General features: G+C 44.5%; 1 protein-coding gene across 2 annotated transcripts in view; it reads right to left on the bottom strand.

Moving 5' to 3' along the window:
- LOC126419152 (TWiK family of potassium channels protein 18) overlaps positions 1-23,127 on the bottom strand; it is a 1,284,255-nt gene that overhangs the window by 383,307 nt on the left and 877,821 nt on the right. For both annotated transcript variants that reach the window (XM_050086262.1, XM_050086263.1), the window contains one exon: positions 18,546-18,827. In XM_050086262.1, the coding sequence (XP_049942219.1) occupies positions 18,546-18,669 (124 nt within the window). In that variant the 5' untranslated portion in view covers positions 18,670-18,827. The remainder of the gene's footprint in view (positions 1-18,545; positions 18,828-23,127) is intronic.

Here is a 23,127-nt window from a genome sequence, read left to right as displayed (position 1 = left end):
GACAACATGTCTTCAGCCGATATTTTCCTCTCCGCAGTGATGAATTTCTATAAGGGATTCTTGCTGATGGAAGTTTTCATAAGTTGTTACCTCTGTAAGGGCTACATGGGTGTCCCCGTCCAGGTCACTCTCGCTGCAGGCCATCTGCTTTCACGTTGTGATTTTGTAAGACAGAAGAAAAACACTGTCACTTGTGAGATGGAGGCGCAGTCCGTGCTTGGTCAGTTGGTTCAAATGGCTCTGAGCACTATGGGACTTAACTTCTGAGGTCATCAGTCCCCTAGACCTTAGAACTACTTAAACCTAACTAACCTAAGGACATCACACACATCCATGCCCGAGGCAGGGTTCGAACCTGCAACCGTAGCGGTCGCGCGGTTCCAGACTGTAGCGCCTAGAACCGCTCAGTCACCCCGGCCGGCTTGGTCAGTTGGCAGAGGCATGGGAGTTGCAGGGTCTTCCTTAGACTGTCCCTCAGCGGTGGTTATCCCATTCTTCAAGCCGTCGACATCATTTCTTGGTATCATCTGTTCCTTGGATATGTTTGCCGCCGATGAGCTGAATTTCTTTAGCGCCTTTTGAAATTAATGGCATCTTTTCCCGGAAGCAGCATTTTATTCTTTGTATCCCGAACACTTGGAAATGGCTCTCTTCGTAAGTTTACACTAATCACTGGGGGCCATGTCACCGCACTTTAGACATCATGCCGGTAACTAGCAATTGCTGGTTCTGTGTGTCCAACGTTGACGACATTTGCTCCTGGAGGGTTGATTACGAGATAGATGGTCTCCTACCGTCACCCTGTAAGTACAGAGGACATGGTGAATATCATAGATGATGTAACGATTACGCCAGGCTAAAACTGTGTGCCTGTCGCAGAACTGATCTCGGGACCTTTGCCTTTCGCGGGCAACTGCTCTAGCAACTACGCTATCCAAGCACAACTCACAAACTGCCGTCACAGCTTTACTCCCGCTAGTACCTCGTCTCTTACCTGCCAGCACTTGGCCGTCAAAGACAAAGGTACCGAGTTTGAGTCTCCGTCCGCAACACAACTGAAATTTTCCAGGAAAGTTTCTAATCAGCACACATACCCCACCGCAGAGTGAAAATTTAATCACAGGTGGCATTCGACTTGTCACTTTTAAGCAGCAGGTGGCATTCGACTTGTCACTTTTAAGCAGCGTCACTGCATACACAAAAAGTGGAACTGGTTTCCTTCGTTTTTCCTCGTTAACCTGTACACGCCCGTAACTGTGAAATAATCGTGCAGCAAGTCCTTGCGGACCTTGTCCAGTGAAACTGTTCCAGTGAAATTGTAGGCGGAAAATCTTTAATAACAACTTTCTTGTCCTTACTAGTAGCATCCTGGTATGAAATGGCTGTTGCCGATAGTGACAAAATTTAAACATTTTGGGATAGTTCTCAAAAGTATCCACATAATATTTATGCTCTCACCGGTGTATGCCATTCTTAAGTTTCCGGGGGGTAAGTCGTTTTAGGGCTATGCACAAGTTTACGTGGTTGGAACAATGGTAAATCATTATAGGCGACACGTTACGTAGTGACGGGGCAGTCAGTGGCGCTGCAATCGGCTCGGCTGCTGCAGTACTCTGTGAAGTCGCCCAGCTAAGGTGGCGTATCCGTTACTTGTAGCCAGCTGGTGTTGCGCCTCTTGCTCCACATCCTGAGTCTTCCTCCGCCTGACAGTCTTCTTTCTCCTCACGGGCTGATAGCACTCGTCTACTTGGCCCACGACCTTCTGAGAGTCCATTTCTTGACCTCGCTCTCCACAGGGACACTGTACCCGCCGAAATGTATAATCGCCAGTGTCAGCCACTGATTATGCCTCAGAATCGCCGTCCGTATCTTCCTTTATTTGTTGTTGAGTATTTTGTATCTCTTCCAGCGCTTGTCTGCACGTACGTCGACATTAGTCATGTTTCTCCTTTGTTTTAGCTTGATGTCTGGTATCTACATCTAGATCAATACTCCGCAAGCCACCGTATGGTGCGTGGCGGAGGGTACCCTGTATCACTGCTTCTCAATTCCTTTCCTGTTCCACTTTCAAATAGAGCGCGGGGAAAAACTACTTTCTATATGAGTCCGTATGAGCCCTAAATTCCCATATCGTATTTTCGTGGTCCTCACTCTCAATTTATGTTGGTGGCAGTAGAATCGTTCTGCAATCAGCTTCGAATGCCGGTTCCTAAATTTCCTCAATAGTGTTTCTCGAAAGGAACGTCGCCCTCCTTCCACGGATTCCCATTTGAGTTCCCGAAGCATCTCCGTACACTTAAGAGTTGTTAGAACCTACCAGTAACAAATCTAGCAGCCCGCCTCTGAACTGCTTCGATGTCTTCGTTTAATCCGAGCTGGTACGGATCCCAAGCACTTGAGCAGTACTCAAGAGTAGGTCGCGCCAGCTTCCTACGTGCGGTCTACTTTACAGGCGAACCACTCTTTTCTAAAATTCCTCAAATACAACGAAGTAGACCATTTTCCTCCCTTACCACAGTCATCACAAGCTCGCTCCACCTCACATCGCTTTGCAACGTCATGCCCTGATAGGGCACTAGTAACACTGTATCCGAACGTTATAGATTTGATCCTCCTACTCATCCGCATTAACTTAAAGTTTTCCACATCAAATGGAAATTTTGTCTACGTCGTCTTGTATGTTCCTACAGTCACTCAACATCGACACCTTACCGCACACCATGGCACCATCAGCTGCCCAACCAAATCATTTAAGTGTACAACGGTACTATCACATTTCCCTGGGGCGCTATGACCATACCGTTGTCTGTGATGAACACTCGCCATCGAGGACAAACTGCCATGCTCTATTGTTTAATAAGTTTTCGAGCTACTTACATATCTCTGCTCGTACTTTAACAGCTTGCAATGGGGCACCGTGTCGAAAGTTCTCCGGAAATCTAGACATATGGAATCTGTCTGTTGCCCTTCATCGATAGTTCTCAGTATATCATCTGAGAAAAGGGCAAGCTCAGTTTCTCACGAGCGATGCCTTCTAAAGCCCTGTTCATTTGTGCACATAAGCATCTCAGTCTCAGGAAAGTTCGTTGTATTCGAACTGAGAATATGTTCAACGATTCGGCAGTAACCAGAAGTTAGCGATATTGGTATGTAATTTAGCATACCTTTCTAGTTTAATGGAGTCAGCTGCGCTTTTTTCCAGTCGCTTTGGACTTTGCGCTGGGGAGAGACTCATGATAAATGCAATCTACATAATGGGCCAATAACGTAGATCTTTCTAAAATCGAACTGGGGTTCTATCCGGACCTGTTGATTTATTTTCTTTCAAATCCGTCAGTTGTTTCGCTACGCCAGGAATTCTTATTACTATGTCGTCCATATGGGAGTCTGTCCGACGGTCAAATGACTGTATTTTTGTACGATTTTTGGAACGTGAAATTTAGAACTTCAGCTTTCAGTTTGCTATCTTTAACTGCCACACCAGACTCATCAACAAGGGACTGAATGGAAGCCATACACCCTCTTAGCGATTTTACATACCAGCAGAATTTTTCAGGTTCTCTGCCAGACCTTTAGTTAAGGCATGACGGTGGTACTCGCTGTATGCTTTCCGCATAGATCTTTTCACGGACACACGGATCTCTACTAACCTTCGTTTGTCGTCATTTATGCGTTCCCTTTTGATCCGAGAGTTCAATAGCTTCTGCTTCCTCAGCATCCGCCGAAATTCGTCTTTACAGCATGGTGGGTCTCTTCCCCCCTTTATTCACTTAATAGGCACATAACTCTCCAGGCTCTCCAGATCACAATTTACTATCTTATTAAAGTTTACCCATAATTCCTCTACATCCATCTTACTAGAAGTGCCGGCAATACACGGTCTAAGTGAGTTTCTAATAATTGCTTACAGACCACTAGCTGCTTCCGCCGCAGCAGGGGTAGTGAATTGGTGAAACCTTGAGCCTGTAAACGCAGACTCCAGCTGTTATGAAGAGTTTTGCCTGAAAAAGTGACTTAACACTGTCCGCCAGAAGCGGTTGTGAACAGACGACAGTTTGCTGTAAACGCGTCAGTGTGAAGCGTCCGTGTATCGAAAATCGTGCTGCACATTCCGTTCGTGGTGTACATCGTGGGGGCGTCTACCACACCGTCTGCTTGCTTGCTGTTGAGCAGCGTCTTTAATAGACAGCAGGCGGAAGGATACGCAAGTGGCGCACGGTCAGACATGGGAAACGCAGATGTAGCATAGTACCGCCTCTGCAGCGGCGGGCAGTTGTAGGTGCGCATGCTGCTTATGGGCGAGGTTGATGCCTGCGGCAGCACCTGGAAGCTCACGTGTCAGCGGGCGGGCCATTTGTCGGCTGCATTGTTGTCAGTTGCCGAACACGGATTGCCCTTGCATTGCCCTGTGGGAGTAGCCTCTCCGACGGAGGAAGGCCTGGAGCCAGACTACCCGCTGCTCGACAGTGCTGTGCCGGAGGCAGAACTGTCTGGCATATGGCCGGTACATGACAATCTCCATTCTTGATGTGACAACAGTGGTTTGTCGCACTTTATCTTGTTTGGTAGAGTTCTAGAAACGCTCTTTGGAGTGCCATAGAAAGAAGTGGGTAGTGACACTGAAAAAAAGTCATCAGAATACGATAGATGTAAACGCTAAAACTTACTTGCATTTGTTAGAAACTTCGTCATATTGTCCGCTATTATTTAGCAAAGACCGCTCCGGCTGTATATAGAGTGCTCATGCCTTAGCTACCTCTTCCTGTACAACTCGATGTAGATGATCGCACAGCAAAGCATAAGGAGACAGTAAATAGGGTGTTGACAATTAGTTGGACTGATAAGATACGATACGAGGAGATTGTCCTCAGAATAGGTGAGGAGAGAAACATGCAGAAAATATTGATAAGAGGAATGCACATAAGGATAGGAAATGACTTATGATATTAGGGAATGACTTTCAAAGCTAACTGTTGTAATTTGAAATGCTCAACAGAAATTTTGAAACCCTGTGATAACGCTATCTGAAACGATAAACTGACAACCGTTAACATTACTCAAGTTTCGCAAATTTCCTTGAAATTTTTCTGAGGGATACGTATTAGTGAATATTAGTAAGATATTCTTCAAAGCTAATGGATACTTCGTGTAACGAGACCCATTTCGTAGACGAACACTACAGAAATATAAATGTACGAGTGTTTGTGATCTGTATGATATGAAGCTAAATATCCGGAAAAATTACCTTTTAAACCATAATAATAATCGACTAAATACGTAGAAGACTGATCTGAAGCCATTATTGTAGATGGTATTACCAAATCGTAACACGTATATTTTAACATGTAACTGAAAATACATTGACGAAAAATATTGGAAAAACCAAAAAATAATTAATGTAGATAATAAAATATCTAGAATGAGATTTTCACTCTGCAGCGGCCTGTGCACTGATATGAAACTTCCTGGCAGATTAAACTGTTTGTCTGACCGAGACTCCAACTCGGGACCTTTGCCTTTCGCGGGAAAGTGCTCTAGAACTCATTTTTATATATAAGACAATTGAGTGATGATCATTTCAAGGTTAATGTAAATGCGAGAGAAGCCATTGCAAATGTGGAACGCTGGTACGTTAGTAACCAGTGTAACGTCCAGAATGCTGAATGCAACCATGCAGACGTGCATGAATTGTGTTTTGCAGGTGCCGGATGCCAGTTTCTAGGATATAGTTCCATACCTGTTTCAGTTGGTCGATCAGTTCAGGGACAGTTAATTTTGTATGACGCCAGAGTAGTCATCCGACGGTATCCCATATGTGCTCGACTGGAGACAGATCTGGTGACCGAGCAGGCCAAAGCAACATGTCGGCACTCTTTAAAGCACGACAGGTTACAACAGTGTTATGTGGGCGTGTGTTATCCTGATAGAAAACGCACCCTGGATTACTCTTCATGAATGTCAGCACAACAGGTTAAATCACCCTACTGACGAATAAATTTTCAGCCAAGGTGATTGGGTTGGTCACCAGAAAGCTCCTTCTGCCTTGTGAAATCGCACAGCACACCGTAACTCCAGGTAGAGGTCAAGGGTGTCAAGCATGCAGACAGGACGGTTCCAGGTCTTCAACTAACCTCCTCTTACGCACATACGGCCATCACTGGCACCGAGGCAGAACCAGCTTATACCAGAAAACAAAAGACTCCGACTTCGCCCTCCAATGAGCTCCTGCTTGGACACTACTGAACTCACAAATGGTGGCGTTTTGTGGTCAACGGACAGCACGCTACAGGGAGACTGGCTCGGAGCTGTCCTTGAAATATCCGGTTTCTAACAGTTAATGGTGCCAACTGTTGCTCAGATTGCTGCTGCAGATGCAGTACGATGTGCCTGAGCCACAAGGAGAATACGTTAGCCATCCCTCTAGGTAAGGTCACGTAGCCGTCCGAAGCCCGTTTTTCTTGCGGCCGTATATTCTTGTAATCACCGCTGCAGTAATCATATACAGTGGCTAAATTCCTCCAAAGTCTTTCTGCAGTATCGTATAAGGAACACGCAGATCTATTACATGACCTCGTTCAAACTTAGTGAAGTGCTGATAATGACGTCTTTGTCGCCTTAAAGGAATTATAGACTAACATTAGATCACCACGCCCAATCTCAAAGGTAGCCGTTACGGCGTCTATTAAAAGAAAATATGATTTGCATCTGCATAGCGGCGCTACTAGCGTTTTCCTTATGCAACTGGTAGTAAATTTAAATAGATATCTTTCAAATGTAGAAACATGTCTACGAACTTTCGTTTATGTCGCACAACTTCTTCTAGGTTTTAAACATTTTTGGAATATGACTGCCAACAGACCTTACATAACGTATAAAATGGCTCGGAGCACTATGGGACTCAACATCTTAGGTCATAAGTCCCCTAGAACTTAGAACTACTTAAACCTAACTAACCTAAGGACATCACACACACCCATGCCCGAGGCAGGATTCGAACCTGCGACCGTGCGAGCAGTCCCGCGGTTCCGGACTGCAGCGCCAGAACCGCACGGCCACCGCGGCCGGCTACCTAATGTATAAAATGCATATTTAAACCATCATCTGTTTTTATTATAAACCCAAATACTAACGGTTTCAGTCTTGAACCATCTTCACGGATGGATCTTTTTTCCGTCAGTGCACTGCGGTACAAATCGAGTTCATTTCTCGTACAAACAGAGACTTGAAATGGTACCAATCGTAGTGATAAGCCAAGTTTTGGTCTGGAATGTGCGAAGCTACGTCGTTTTATGCTCAAAGAAAGGGAATTTTTAATATTAGTAAGCAACAAATACTGAATCTTTTGTAAAGAGCAGTTACAAACCGTCTCAGGTATTGCGTAAAAGCCATCAAATCCCAAGTTATACATCATGAGCAAGAGACAACATAACCAAGACAGTCTGCTTGCTAATAGTTGACAGAGACGAGAAGAATAAATGGCACGAATGCTCAGAGATGCGTGAGGTATAGATGGATATCCATATCCACGTGGATTCATGTTACCTAGCGGACCACAAAGAAATGCTGGGTCCCATTTTAACTGGCCAAGGACGCGACGCAAGAAGGTACTGCTTGTAAATATTACTTCAAAAATAGTAACTCCTGCAGGCAACAGCCGGCCGAAGTGGCCGTGCGGTTCTAGGCACTACAGTCTGGAGCCGAGCGACCGCTACGGTCGCAGGTTCGAATCCTGTCCCGGGCATGGATGTGCGTGATGTCCTTAGGTTAGTTAGATTTAATTAGTTCTAAGTTCTAGGCCTCTGATGACCTCAGAAGTTAAGTCGCATAGTGCTCAGAGCCATTTGAACATGCAGGCAACAGATATAGAAAGCGCAGTTTAAGCCAAAATAATGTAGCAGTCTCACGCAAATATGTGAATCAGGGTAATGCACCCAGCTTCTTCAGAGTACATAACACTAATCCAAAGTGCTGAGGCTGCCTAGCCACACTAGCAACGAAACTTCGCGGCAGCGCCTCCGATTGGTTCTTGCAGAGGTAAGTCCCTGATCTGCACGAAATATACGACGTTCGACCTCTCAGACATTTGGCGGCAGCTAGCCATGTATCGCAGCCTGTCATAATCACAACACTTTGGAAAAGCGGTGCACCTGCGAGCTTACGCAGACAGACATTAGTGTCAGACCGGGCTTGCCCGGAATGGACATCAGAATGATGCGGAACTAGACGCGACAACTAAACTCGACAGCAGTCGACGAATGAAGAAGTTGGATTTAACTTTTTTTATTATTATTATGACAGTATCCTGTTTCAAGGCAATGGCACATCGAAGAGTTATCAATGCTAAGATCAATGACATTGTTCAGAGTTGTATGTGTTCACTTTGGTCTTGTGGTTAAATACATGGTTATGGAGTCGAAGGAAGAAGGTTTAAGTCCTCCTAGATACTAATACAGTTTTGCTTTTTCATTTTCGTATTTGTAACGGATTTTTGGACTTTCTTATTAATGTAATATAAATGTGTTCTATCATATTCGATGTTATTTACATTTAAAGGTGTAATGTCTCAGCCATGGGTTTCTTCTTTTGTAACTTCTGATTGCTTGAAAAATGAAAGATGAGACTGCTGCGATTCAAGCTACAGGCAGTGATGTTTGTATTTTTTGTATTTACGCGTTTTTTCCGAGGGTGTGGTCATGCAGGAATCTATCGCGGCGTATTAAATAACTACGAGTAAAGCTAGCAGTGGTGACATTTATATTCGCCCTTGTCATAAATATTTAGCTGTTGTTTCTGTGAATACGTTGCGATTTGCGAAGTGCTCTCTGACACAAGGGAGAATACGGTGTCACTCGCGGATTACTGTTTCGAGTGCTATCGAGTTCCGTGGCCGCAACGAGTGACACGTCATTCCGACGTCACTTCGCAGTAAGCGAGACCCACGAGAAAGACAGGCCGTGGTGTGTAAAGCACAGCACGTGACATTGCAGGCTTACGAAGGCCAGAAGCCGTCTCCAGTATTTGAGACGAGTTTAGTATCTTTTGACTGAGCATTTAAATTGATGCGAGCTCTCCATAACACACGACAAAGGTAAGATCGTGAGAGGGAACAGCTTGTTCCATCTCTTTATAACTAGTTTTCTTTTCCTTGCATTATATGGAATACTGTAGATGTTTATGATACTTTCACGATTTTCTTTAAATTTAAGAAATGTTATAACTCGAGTAAAGAAATGGACTACCTGTTTATTTAATTCATGGTTCCATAAATGCACTTCCTTTCCTAGCCGGCCGCGGTGGTCTCGCGGTTCTAGGCGCTCAGTCCGGAACCGCGCGACTGCTACGGTCGCAGGTTCGAATCCTGCCTCGGGCATGGATGTGTGTGATGGCCTTAGGTTAGTTAGGTTTAAGTAGTTCTAAGTTCTAGGGGACTGACGACCACAGATGTTAAGCCCGATAGTTCTCAGAGCCATTTGAACCGTTTAAACTTCCTTTCCTTAATCCCTCTACATTGGCTTGAGTTAATTCACTTTGGGGTTTGTATTAAGAGTTCGTCTGCTGGTAGTGGCAAGGCAGAGACGTCTTCACTCTGTAGGTTGGTTAGTGCCAACATAAACTTGGAGTAAAGACAGCGATGACGCACCTGTTTGCAAGGGGTAGTTCGGTGTTGGTAACAGGTTCCCCGCCCCTCCATGTAAGAGAACGGCCGTTGAGAGCCGCCATGATAGTCACTGTGAGGGTAGTTGTAGAACTGAGCGGTCGGAATCGAGGGCAATCTCCGTCTTTGCCGCCAATTTTGCTGTGGGATGAGATACTGTGTGTGTGTTTTTTTTGTGATCAGTCTACTGACTGGTTTGATGCGGCCCGCCACGAATTCCTTTCCTGTGCTAACCTCTTCATCTCAGAGTAGCACTTGCAACCTACGTCCTCAATTATTTGCTTGACGTATTCCAATCTCTGTCTTCTTCTACAGTTTTTGCCCTCTACAGCTCCCTCTAGTACAATGGAAGTATTCCCTCATGTCTTAGCAGATGTCCTATCATCCTGTCCCTTCTCCTTATCAGTGTTTTCCACATATTCCTTTCCTCCGATTCCGCGTAGAACCTCCTCATTCCTTACCTTATCAGTCCACCTAATTTTCAACATTCGTCTATAGCACCACATCTCAAATGCTTCGATTCTCTTCTGTTCCGGTTTTCCCACAGTCCATGTTTCACTACCATACAATGCTGTACTCCAGACGTACATCCTCAGAAATTTCTTCCTCAAGTTAAGGCCGGTATTTGATATTAGCAGACTTCTCTTGGCCAGAAATGCCTTTTTTGCCATAGCGAGTCTGCTTTTGATGTCCTCCTTGCTCCGTCCGTCATTGGTTATTTTACTGTCTAGGTAGCAGAATTCCTTAACTTCATTGACTTCGTGACCATCAATCCTGATGTTAAATTTCTCGCTGTTCTCACTTCTACTACTTCTCATTACCTTCGCCTTTCTCCGATTTACTCTCAAACCATACTGTGTACTCATTAGAATGTTCATTCCGTTCAGCAGTTCATTTAATTCTTCTTCACTTTCACTCAGGATAGCAATGTCATCAGCGAATCGTATCATTGATATCCTTTCACCTTGTATTTTAATTCCACTCCTGAACCTTTCTTTTATTTCCATCATTGCTTCCTCGATGTACAGATTGAAGAGTAGGGGCGAAAGGCTACAGTCTTGTCTTACACCCTTCTTAATACGAGCACTTCGTTCTTGATCGTCCACTCTTATTATTCCGTCTTGGTTGTTGTACATATTGTATATGACCCGTCTCTCCCTATAGCTTACCCCTACTTTTTTCAGAATCTCGAACAACTTGCACCATTTTATATTGTCGAACGCTTTTTCCAGGTAGACAAATCCTATGAAAGTGTCTTGATTTTTCTTTAGCCTTGCTTCCATTATTAGCCGTAACGTCAGAATTGCCTCTGTCGTCCCTTTACTTTTCCTAAAGCCAAACTGATCGTCACCTAGCGCATTCTCAATTTTCTTTTCCATTCTTCTGTATATTATTCTTGTAAGCAGCTTCGATGCATGAGCTGTTAAGCTGATTGTGCGATAATTCTCGCACTTGTCAGCTCTTGCCGTCTTCGGAATTGTGTGGATGATGCTTTTCCGAAAGTCAGATAGTACCTGTATATCGCCAGACTCATATATTCTACACACCAACGTGAATAGTCGTTTTGTTGCCACTTCCCCCAACGATTTTAGAAATTCTGGTGGAATGTTATCTATCCCTTCTGTCTTATTTGACCGTAAGTCCTCCAAAGCTCTTTTAAATTCCGATTCTAATACTGGATCCCCTATCTCTTCTAAATCGACTCCTGTTTCTTCTTCTATCACATCAGACAAATCTTGTGTGTTACACTGTTATTAATCCGCTCGTTTTCAGGGTGGTATTAGTTAGCGTGTCGTTGCGGCCATTCATTTTTGAGAAATTTTTCCTGTACAATTAAAATTTTCAGTTAGGCTCTCCTTTCCAGTGGTGAGATTTGGGTCTCAGTTATCCATTTATAGTGCTGCAATCAGTTGGTGCCTTCAGCGCACGAGAGCAGCAATAGCACAAAAAAATCGTTTAGTTCCATTCTTAGCAGCAGTGTTTTCAAAATTTAAAGTAAGCTGGGGCCTCACCTCACCTAGTTAGCTTAACACATGGCCTTAACTGCTAATGAGTAATTTAGACGACGATTCCGTGTGAAACCTGCTAGAATATGCGTGTGTTTTTTGTGAGTTACTTAAGGTTCTAGGCGTGTGACGTAATTTATAGGCCATTTCATAAATTTTGTTCACGGATCTTTTGATTCATGATAACCCCCATTTGCAAGCAGCATGTCAGTACTTTGGGAAATAATATGTTATGCGTGTGAATTATTGTATAGAATGGAAAACAAGAACGAACAGAGGGGTGAGTACAAAGAAATTAGCCGTTGGTATCGATCACCCACGTGGTGCCTAATTGCACTGCCAGCGGGCTACCAGTTCGTTCTTGAAAATTATTTACGGTGACGATGCTTGATTAACCCGTGGTCTAGGGGTAGCGTATTTGATTCTTAATCAAAACGTCTTCGGTACCGGGTTCGATCCCCGCCATTGCCTAAATTTTGATAAATAATCAGCATTGGCGGCCGAAGACTTCCGGCATAAGAAGTCAGCCTCATTCTGCCAACGGCCTTGTCAAAGAGGGCGGAGGAGCGGATAGAGGTTCAGGGCACTCTCTTGTCCTAGGGGTGGGAAATTGCCCCTAAAGGCAGAAGAATCAGCAATGATCAACGACATGAGGATGCAGAAGGCAATGGAAACCACTGCATTAAAGACACGTAACGTGTATCCACAGGACATGTGGCCTGTAATTGAAGAAGTGTCATGATGATCTCTCCATTGGCAAAAGATTCCGGAATAGTCCCCCATTCGGATCTCCGGGAGGGGACTGCCAAGGGGGAGGTTACCATGAGAAAAAGATTGAATAATCAACGAAAGGATAATGTTCTACGAGTCGGGGCGTGGAATGTCAGAAGCTTGAACGTGGTAGGGAGACTAGAAAATCTGAAAAGGGAAATGCAAAGGCTCAATCTATATATAGTAGGGGTCAGTGAAGTGAAGTGGAAGGAAGATAAGGATTTCTGGTCAGATGAGTATCGGGTAATATCAACAGCAGCAGAAAATGGTATAACAGGTATACGATTGGTTATGAATAGGAAGGTAAGGCAGAGAGTGTTTTACTGTGAACAGTTCAGTGACCAGATTGTTCTAATCAGAATCGACAGCAGACCAACACCGACAACGATAGTTCAGGTATACATGCCGGCGTCGCAAGCTGAAGATGAACAGATAGAGAAAGTGTATGAGGATATTGAAAGGGTAATGCAGTATGTAAAGGGGGACGAAAATCTAACAGTCATGGGCGACTGGAATGCAGTTGTAGGGGAAGGAGTAGAAGAAAAGTTTACAGTAGAATATGGGCTTGGGACAAGGAATGAAAGAGGAGAAAGACTAATTGAGTTCTGTAAAAAGTTTCAGCTAGTAATAGCAAGTACCCTGTTCAAGAATCATAAGAGGAGGAGGTATACTTGGAAAAGGCCGGGAGATACGGGAAGATTTCAATTAGATTACATCATGGTCAGACAGAGATTCCGAAATCAGATACTGGATTGTAAGGCGTACCCAGGAGCAGGTATAGACTCAGATCACAATATAGTACTGATGAAGAGTAGGCTGAAGTTCAAGACATTAGTCAGGAAGAATCAATACGCAAAGAAGTGGGATACGGAAGTACTAAGGAATGACGAGATACATTTGAAGTTCTCTAACGCTATAGATACAGCAATAAGGAATAGCGCAGTAGGCAGTACAGTTGAAGAGGAATGGACATCTCTAAAAAGGGCCATCAAAGAAGTTGGGAAGGAAAACATAGGTACAAAGAAGGTAGCTGAAAAGAAACCATGGGTAACAGACGAAATACTTCAGTTTATTGACGAAAGGAGGAGGTACAAACATGTTCCGGGAAAATCAGGAATACAGAAATACAAGTCGCTGAGGAATGAAATAAATAGGAAGTGTAGGGAAGCTAAGACGAAATGGCTGCAGGAAAAATGTGAAGACATTCAAAAAGATATGATTGTCGGAAGGACAGACTCAGCATACAGGAAAGTCAAAACAACCTTTGGTGACATTAAAAGCAACGGTGGTAACATTAAGAGTGCAACGGGAATTCCACTGTTAATTGCCGAGGAGAGAGCAGATAGGTGGAAATAATACATTGAAAGCCTCTATGAGGGTGAAGATTTGTCTGATGTGATAGAAGAAGAAACAGGAGTCGATTTAGAAGAGATAGGGGATCCAGTATTAGAATCGGAATTTAAAAGAGCTTTGGAGGACTTACGGTCAAATAAGACAGAAGGGATAGATAACATTCCATCAGAATTTCTAAAATCATTGGGGGAAGTGGCAACAAAACGACTATTCACGTTGATGTGTAGAATATATGAGTCTGGCGATATACAGGTACTATCTGACTTTCGGAAAAGCATCATCCACACAATTCCGAAGACGGCAAGAGCTGACAAGTGCGAGAATTATCGCACAATCAGCTTAACAGCTCATGCATCGAAGCTGCTTACAAGAATAATATACAGAAGAATGGAAAAGAAAATTGAGAATGCGCTAGGTGACGATCAGTTTGGCTTTAGGAAAAGTAAAGGGACGACAGAGGCAATTCTGACGTTACGGCTAATAATGGAAGCAAGGCTAAAGAAAAATCAAGACACTTTCATAGGATTTGTCTACCTGGAAAAAGCGTTCGACAATATAAAATGGTGCAAGTTGTTCGAGATTCTGAAAAAAGTAGGGGTAAGCTATAGGGAGAGACGGGTCATATACAATATGTACAACAACCAAGACGGAATAATAAGAGTGGACGATCAAGAACGAAGTGCTCGTATTAAGAAGGGTGTAAGACAAGACTGTAGCCTTTCGCCCCTACTCTTCAATCTGTACATCGAGGAAGCAATGATGGAAATAAAAGAAAGGTTCAGGAGTGGAATTAAAATACAAGGTGAAAGGATATCAATGATACGATTCGCTGATGACATTGCTATCCTGAGTGAAAGTGAAGAAGAATTAAATGAACTGCTGAACGGAATGAACAGTCTAATGAGTACACAGTATGGTTTGAGAGTAAATCGGAGAAAGGCGAAGGTAATGAGAAGTAGTAGAAGTGAGAACAGCGAGAAATTTAACATCAGGATTGATGGTCACGAAGTCAATGAAGTTAAGGAATTCTGCTACCTAGACAGTAAAATAACCAATGACGGACGGAGCAAGGAGGACATCAAAAGCAGACTCGCTATGGCAAAAAAGGCATTTCTGGCCAAGAGAAGTCTGCTAATATCAAATACCGGCCTTAACTTGAGGAAGAAATTTCTGAGGATGTACGTCTGGAGTACAGCATTGTATGGTAGTGAAACATGGACTGTGGGAAAACCGGAACAGAAGAGAATCGAAGCATTTGAGATGTGGTGCTATAGACGAATGTTGAAAATTAGGTGGACTGATAAGGTAAGGAATGAGGAGGTTCTACGCGGAATCGGAGGAAAGGAATATGTGGAAAACACTGATAAGGAGAAGGGACAGGATGATAGGACATCTGCTAAGACATGAGGGAATACTTCCATTGTACTAGAGGGAGCTGTAGAGGGCAAAAACTGTAGAAGAAGACAGAGATTGGAATACGTCAAGCAAATAATTGAGGACGTAGGTTGCAAGTGCTACTCTGAGATGAAGAGGTTAGCACAGGAAAGGAATTCGTGGCGGGCCGCATCAAACCAGTCAGTAGACTGATGACCAAAAAAAAAAAGAGAATGCTTACGTGTGCCGTTAATTGTTAATTTGCGTGTGACAAATTTCACAGGATATTTTACTTTTAAAGAAATTTTTTGTGCATACGGGAGTTGTTTGTGTCTGCTTTGTTCCCCCGTTTTCCCGCCAAGAATCTTTGTTATAATTTTGGCTATTCGTTGCAATTTGGGGTGCGAATTTCGATCACTGTCCTAGAAGACAGACTACAGAGGCAGTAACGAAGATCTCTTCTCTTTCCCAGTGCATGATTACAAATGAGATGCCTGATAGTTTAGACAACTTCAGTGTGAGAGGGTATTAAATGACTTCCTGCTAAAATGGGTGCCTTCAGTGCTACACAAAAACAGAATTTAATTAGAATTGGCTTTGTTAACTGCAGTTACAACTTTTGTAACGTTTCTGAGTACATAGGTAATAAATTTGTCATATAAAATTGATTCATAACACCCCCATCCTGTGTAGAGAGCAATGTTGGTACTAAATTGGAGTCATGATAATCTGGCGGGAAAGACAATTAGCAAGGGTAGAGAATACAGATGATGTTAGAGCGTGGTAGTTAGTTACTTGCCCACTTGGCTTGAGCCCTCCCCCACGTTATCCGTTGCGAATTTTCAATATAATAATCATCAAATCATTCAACTACTGGCTTTGGGCCAGCCCCCTTAAATGAATCCTTCCGACCACTGAACCGAGCGGGCAAGCAGTATGTGTATGAGGTGCCTTGGCACGCGCGCACACACACACGCACACACACACATCCGGCATCCTCTAACATTGAATGAAAGAGAGAAAGTGAATTATAATAACGGAGAATTGTGGTAACCGTTCAACCTCTAGTGCGTACCTTTTCAGTTATACGGTGTGGTCCATTGATAGTGACCGGGCCAAATATCTCACGAAATAAGCATGAAACGAAAAAAACTACAAAGAACGGAACTCGTCTAGCTTGAAGAGGCAAACCAGATGGCGCTATGGTTGACCGGGTAGATGGCGCTGTCATAGGTCAAACGGATATCAACCGCGTGTTTTTTTTTTTTTTTTTTATAAAATAGGAACCCCCATTGTTTATTAGACATTCGTGTAGTACGTAAACAAATGTAATTGTATTAGTTGGACCACTTTTTTCACTTTGTGATAGATGGCGCTGTAATAGTCACAAACGTATAAGTACGTGGTATCACGTAACATTCCGTCAGTGCGGACGGTATTTGCTTCGCGATACATTACCCGTGTTAAAATGGACCGTTTACCAATTGCGGAAAAGGTCGATATCGTGTTGATGTATGGCTATTGTGATCAAAACGCCCAACGGGCGTGTGCTGTGTATGTTGCTCGGTATCCTGGACGACATCATCCAAGTGTCCGGACTGTTCGCGGATAGTTACGTTATTTAAGGAAACAGGAAGTGTTCAGCCACATGAGAAACGCCTACCACTACCTGAAACAAATAATGATGCCCAAGTAGGTGTTTAAGCTGCTGTTGCGGCTAGTCCGCACATCAGTAGCAGACAAGTTGCGCAAGAATCGGGAATCTCACAAAAGGTCGGTGTTGAGAATGCTACATCAAAATCGATTGCACCCGTACCATATGTCTATGCACCAGGAATTGCATGGCGACGACTTTGAACGTCGTGTACAGTTCTGCCACTGGGGACAAGAGAAATTGCGAGACGATGACAGATTTTTTGCACGCGTTCTATTTAGCGACCAAGCGTCATTCACCAACAGCGGTATCGTAAACCGGCATAATATGCACTATTGGGCAACGGAAAATCCACGATGGCTGCGACAAGTGGAACATCAGCGACCTTGGCGGGTTAATGTATGGTGCGGCATTATGGGAGGAAGGATAATTGGCCCCCATTTTATCGATGGCAATCTAAATGGTGCAATGTATGCTCATTTCCTACGTAATGTTCTACCGATGTTACTTCAAGATGTTTCACTGCATGACAGAATGACGATGTACTTCCAACATGATGGATGTCCGGCACATGGCTCCCGTGCGGTTGAAGCGGTATTGAATAGCATATTTCATGACAGGTGGATTGGTCGTCGAAGCACCATACCATGGCCCCCACGTTCACCGCATCTGACGTCCCCGGATTTCTTTCTGTGGGGAAAGTTGAAGGATATTTGCTATCGTGATTCACCGACAACGCCTGACAACATGCGTCAGCGCATTGTCAATGCATGTGCGAACTTTACGGAAGGCGAACTACTCGCTGTTGAGAGGAATGTCGTTACACGTATTGCCAAATGCTTGGAGGTTAACGGACATCACTTTGAACATTTATTGCATTAATGTGGTATTTACAGGTAATCACGCTGTAACAGAATTCGTTCTCAGAAATGATAAATTCATAATGGTACATGTGTCACATTGGAACAACTAAAATAAAATGTTCAAACGTACCTACGCTCTGTATTTTAATTTAAAAAACCTACCTGTTACTAACTGTTCGTCAAAATTGTGAGCCATATGTTTGTGACTGTTACAGCGCCATCTATCACAAAGCGAAAAAAGTGGTCCAACTAAAACATTCATATTTCTTAAAGTTCTACACGATTATGTAATAAAAATGGGGGTTCCTATTTTAAAAAACGCAGTTGATATCCGTTTGATATATGGCAGCACCGTTTAGCGGGGCAACCGTAGCGCCATCTGGTTTCCCCCTTCAAGCTAGACAAGTTTCATTCTTTGTAGTTTTTTTCGTTTGACGTTTATTTCGTGAGATATTTGGTCCGGTCACAGTCAATGGACCACCCTGTACACTGATTTCCCGTGGGACTTGTACGGAGCGTTTTCGAAGTGTGGCGAACGGGCAAAACTATTGTGACGTCACAAGCACGTTGCGAGGTCTGTATTTTTCGTGGACGGTGCCAGTAAGACGGAAATGAAACAGACGTCTCTCGCTTATGAAGCAAGTCACCGCGAATGGTCCCCGTATTTCAACCTCAGAGGGACTAGAGGACCCTGTACAGGAAAAGACAGAGATTGGAATACTCTTAATCGAGGACATTCGATGTACGTGCTTTTCTGAGATAGAGGATGGCACAGGAGGGGGACCCGTCGCGGGCCGCATCAAATTGGTCCACATAACCTAAAAAGAAAAAGAAAACAGTTCCCAGACCACACAAAGTGTGGAACTCACCAATGATGCCGACATTGCTGAACATGAAGGCGAGGAAGTGTCGCAGGTAGTCCTTGCAGCGCTCGGCCCAGCTCTTGCGCGGGCGGTAGCGGTAGCGGCGGCTGGAGCGCTTCCTCTCCATCATGGAGCATGTCGGCTGCTAGCGGAGGCCGCCGCGGCCAGCTGCGGGGGCGGTCGCGGCTGCGGGGGCGGAGGCAGAGGCTGGGGGCGGCTGCGCTGGGGCTGGAGCTAGCGGGGGGCGCCATCGTGCGCGCCCACGCCCGGCATCACACGGCGCTCCGCCTGCGGGCACACCGCCGCGCCTCAGACGTCGCACACGCTGACAGCACACAAACAGCTCCAGCACGTAATACACTTTAGTGGTATTGCTTATGCTTCCTTGGTTTCTTAATCCTAGATGAATGAAACTTTCGTACTCATAGGTACTTATTGAGAAGCAGCACTACCGCTAATAGTTGTGACTAAAGCCCGTAACTTAGTTGACAGACCATCCGTAGCCTTGAAATCATAGGCCTGAAATGAATCAACAGTTAATAACTATTTGTGCAGCAGAATACCTCTGTGTATCTTGTAATCTCATGCAGCGACAAACTTACCTCATTTGCTCAAAGAAGTAACTCTGTAAGCCTACTTCACGTGCAGTACAAACAAGTTTCTCATTTTACTGTAACAAAAAAAAAAAAAATCCCAGTGCAAAGAAATAGTTCACGTAGAGTAATGAAATTTGAGAAATACATTTGTCTAGGTAACATACAGTATGTAAGTGATTAACGTTGCAAGATCACAGGTAAAAGTAAGACCGGGAAAAGCCATTGCAAATCTTAAATCCTGCTACATTAGTAACCGGTGTACCCTCCAGAATTTTGAATGCAAACATGCAGATATGCATGCATTGTGTTGTATAGGTGCCGCATCTCAGAGTGTAGAATGGAGTTCCATGCTTTTGCACTTGGTTGGTCAATTCAGGGACGGTTAATGATTGATAATTAAAACCCTGAGCTGCCGACAGGTGTTGTCGATATACCTTGATAGGGACAGCTGAAAATGTGTGCTCCGACCGAGAATCGAACCCGGGATCTCCTACTAACGTGGTAGACGCTCTATCCATCTGAGCCACCGAGGACACAGATGAATAGCGCGACTGCAGGGACTTATCCTTTGTACGCTTCCCATTAGACCCACATTCCGAACTGTCCACAATCTACGTATGTAATGTTCCTACTAGATATTTGCTCATCCATTCACTACTGGCGCACGCTAAGTTGACGATTCCCGTAAGAGTTCGGGCAACCTGTGCACATTCGCACATATATGAAGATGGTAACTGTTCTCGAAATAACAGATACCATTGATCTGCGAATGCGCACAGATTGCCCGAAATCTTACGGGAATCGTCACCTTAGTGTCCAGGAGTAATGAGTTGATGGGCAAATATCTAGATATGTAGATTGTGGACAGTTGAGAATGTGGGTCTCACGGGAAGCGTGCAAGGGATAAGTCCCTGCAGTCACGCTATTCATCTGTGTCCTCGGTGGTTCAGGTGGATAGAGCGTCTGCCATGTAAGCAGGAGATCCCTGGTTCGAGTCCCGGTAGGGGCACACATTTTCAGCTGTCCCCATCAAGGTATACCAAAAACACCTGTTGGCAGCTGACGGTTTCAGTTAATTATCATTTATTCTAGAGAAGCTGCACGGTCATCAATGGTATCTGTTCTTTCGAGAACAGTTGCCGTCTTCATATACAGTTAATGGTATTTGCGGGTGACACTGGAATTGTTGTCTGAACATAAGTGTTCGATTGGAGAGATATCTTGTGATCTGACAGGCGAAGGCAACATGTGGGCACTCTGTAGAGCATGTTCGGTTACAAAAGTGGTTTGTGAGCGAGCGTTATCTTGTTGGAAAACGCCGATTGGAATGCCGTTCATGAACTGCAGCACAACAGGTCGAATCACTAGACTGAAGTACAAACTTGGAGTCAGGGTGCGTGGGGTAACCACGAGAGTGCTCCCAGACCACAACTCCTGGTGTAGGTACAGTGTGTCTAGGCCGCAGATAGATTGGTTGCAGGCGATCAACTTACCTCCTTCCAATCAGCACACGGCCATCACTGGTATCGAGGCAGAACCAGTTCTCATCAGAGAAGTCAACAGACCCGCATCCTGCCCTCCGATGACTGCTCGCTTGACACCACTAAATTCGCAAACGGTGGTGGTTTAGGGTCAGTGGAATGCACGCCACAGGGCATCTGCATCAGAGCTGTCCTTGAAGTAACCAATTTGTATCAGTTCGCTGTGTCGCTATAGTGCCCACTGCTGCTCGAATTGCAGTTGCAGAAGTAGTACGATGCGCAAGAGCCAGCCGCGTAACACAACGGTCTTCCTCCTAGGTAGTGCCACGCGCCCGGACCCGTGGCTGAATTCCTGCCAAGATTTTCTGCATTATCGTGAAACGAACGTACAACTTAAGCAGTCCGTACACGACCTCGTTTAAACTCAGTCAGGTGTTGCTAATGGCGTCTTCGTCGTCTTAAAGGTATTCTTCACCAACTTCGACTCACTACGTCCAGTCTGAAAGATAACTAATCCACACAGCCATTGCAACGCGTATTTAAAGCAACCTCATTTTCATCCTCATTGTGGCAATAGCAGCACCACTATAAAGCGATTGGATCGAATTTTGAATAGAAATAACCTTTCACATGTGATACATTCCTACCTACTTTCGTTTACCTCGCACAACTCCTTCTTGGTGTTGGGATTTTTTTTCTGTTAGTGTGTTACAAAAGAGCTCTAGATTACTGAATTATTATTTGAAGGGTCTGTGAAATACGACACAATACTTTAGAGTATATCTATATGGAGACATGAAGACGAAATGTAACGGCGGTTCCAATCACAATGCAAGCATACACATGGCCGAATGCTAGAGCCACACAAAGTGTGATCGCGTGTTGACGAGTGTGCAAGTCTCAACTCTCATAATTATAGGAAAGGCATTGAAAACATTCCTCAACATTCTGGAATGTTGTAAAATGCTCTCGAATATTCTGGAATGTTACAGAAATTTCTAGAGGGTGAAACTTTCCAGCGCTTACTGCTTCAAAAACACGTTGTTCAGGTAAAAAGAAGAACCTTCTTCAAGGATGACGGATAGAGGGCTACCACACCACACCACAAAACTCCCTCGATCGTACCTAAACTCGTTTCTGAGTTTTAACGGCGCGCACATTGTACACTTACTTTTGTAATACATATTGGTTACTTATTCTCATTTGGTTCATAACACTTTTTTTATAAAATGTCTGAAATAAGTCAGCAGTCTCGTGTCACGCTTTGTCGAATTGGTTCTTGGAGCCATCCCCAGAAACATCGATAATGTCAGTGCGAGTAAGAAATTTTTCCGACTTCCAATACATGTTATTAATATTGGGGAGGACGTCTACGTAGAAAACCAAATGCGAAAACTTGAATCACACGATGAAAGCTGATAAAGGCAATGTAATGATTTATGAAAAATGACGAGTAATTTAAAGCAATTTCATTTTGCAGCCGGAAGTGGCTGTGACGCTACTTCAGAACTGAGCCATGCTGCGGTTCACGTTGGTGCTGTTTGTAGGTTTCCGTCCTCTGTTGGAGTCCAGACTGTTCGTTTAGCTGACATGGTGGCGATTGTTTGTCTTCTTCTCGTGTTGACTGGCGCCACTTGGTTTCGCAAGCGTTGACTATCCGCTAGTGGCAGCAACGGCGGTTGTCGATATGTAGTAACTGTCACCCTATCTTTGGGACGACGTCGTGGTTCTTCCGGGTCGTTTCAGTGTGCAGTTCGGTTGGGGATTCAGGAGAAGCCTGGTCCGTATAGGGCGAGAACACGCCAGGACCGCTGGCGGCGTGCATGGACTGACGGGTCGAAGGCCTGTGGTCACGAGGCTGCACGACCTCCTCGTAAACCGGATCCTGCAAGCTTTGAGTGCATTTGGATTCAAGGAGAGAAACCTCCACCATTGCGAGATCTTGTGAATCTCCAGTGACTTGGCTTCGTGTTACTGCTCGTGGTGTTGCCGAGGTGAAGAACAGCGAATGGAGTGCTTGGGGAAGGCGGATCGGATTAGCTTTCCTGGTCTTCTAATTACTGTTTATTGCGTTCACTTTGTTACTATTTGTTAAGTTCAACCAGCGGTATTTTTCCTGCCTCGTGGCCACTAACGCCCCAGTTACGCCGGCCGCGGTGGTCTCGCGGTTCTAGGCGCGCAGTCCGGAACCGTGCGACTGCTACGGTCGCAGGTTCGAATCCTGCCTCGGGCATGGATGTGTGTGATGTCCTTAGGTTAGTTAGGTTTAAGTAGTTCTAAGTTCTATGGGACTGATGAGCACAGATGTTTAGTCCCATAGTGCTCAGAGCCATTTGAGCCATTTTGAGCCCCAGTTACCTGCCCTGGAGTTAGTGTATGTAACGGCAGTGTACGTTTCCTCACCTTGCCGCTGCTGTCAGATGAGGCGTATAGTCTTGACAGCTTTCTTGATTGTAGGTTGGTTGGAGATTCTTCTACTCTGGTGGCAGTGATTCCTTCTCTTTCCGGGCG

Source organism: Schistocerca serialis, chromosome 9, assembly GCF_023864345.2.
Source record: "Schistocerca serialis cubense isolate TAMUIC-IGC-003099 chromosome 9, iqSchSeri2.2, whole genome shotgun sequence".
NCBI lineage: Eukaryota > Metazoa > Arthropoda > Insecta > Orthoptera > Acrididae > Schistocerca > Schistocerca serialis.
This window is presented reverse-complemented; position numbering and strand designations above follow the sequence as displayed.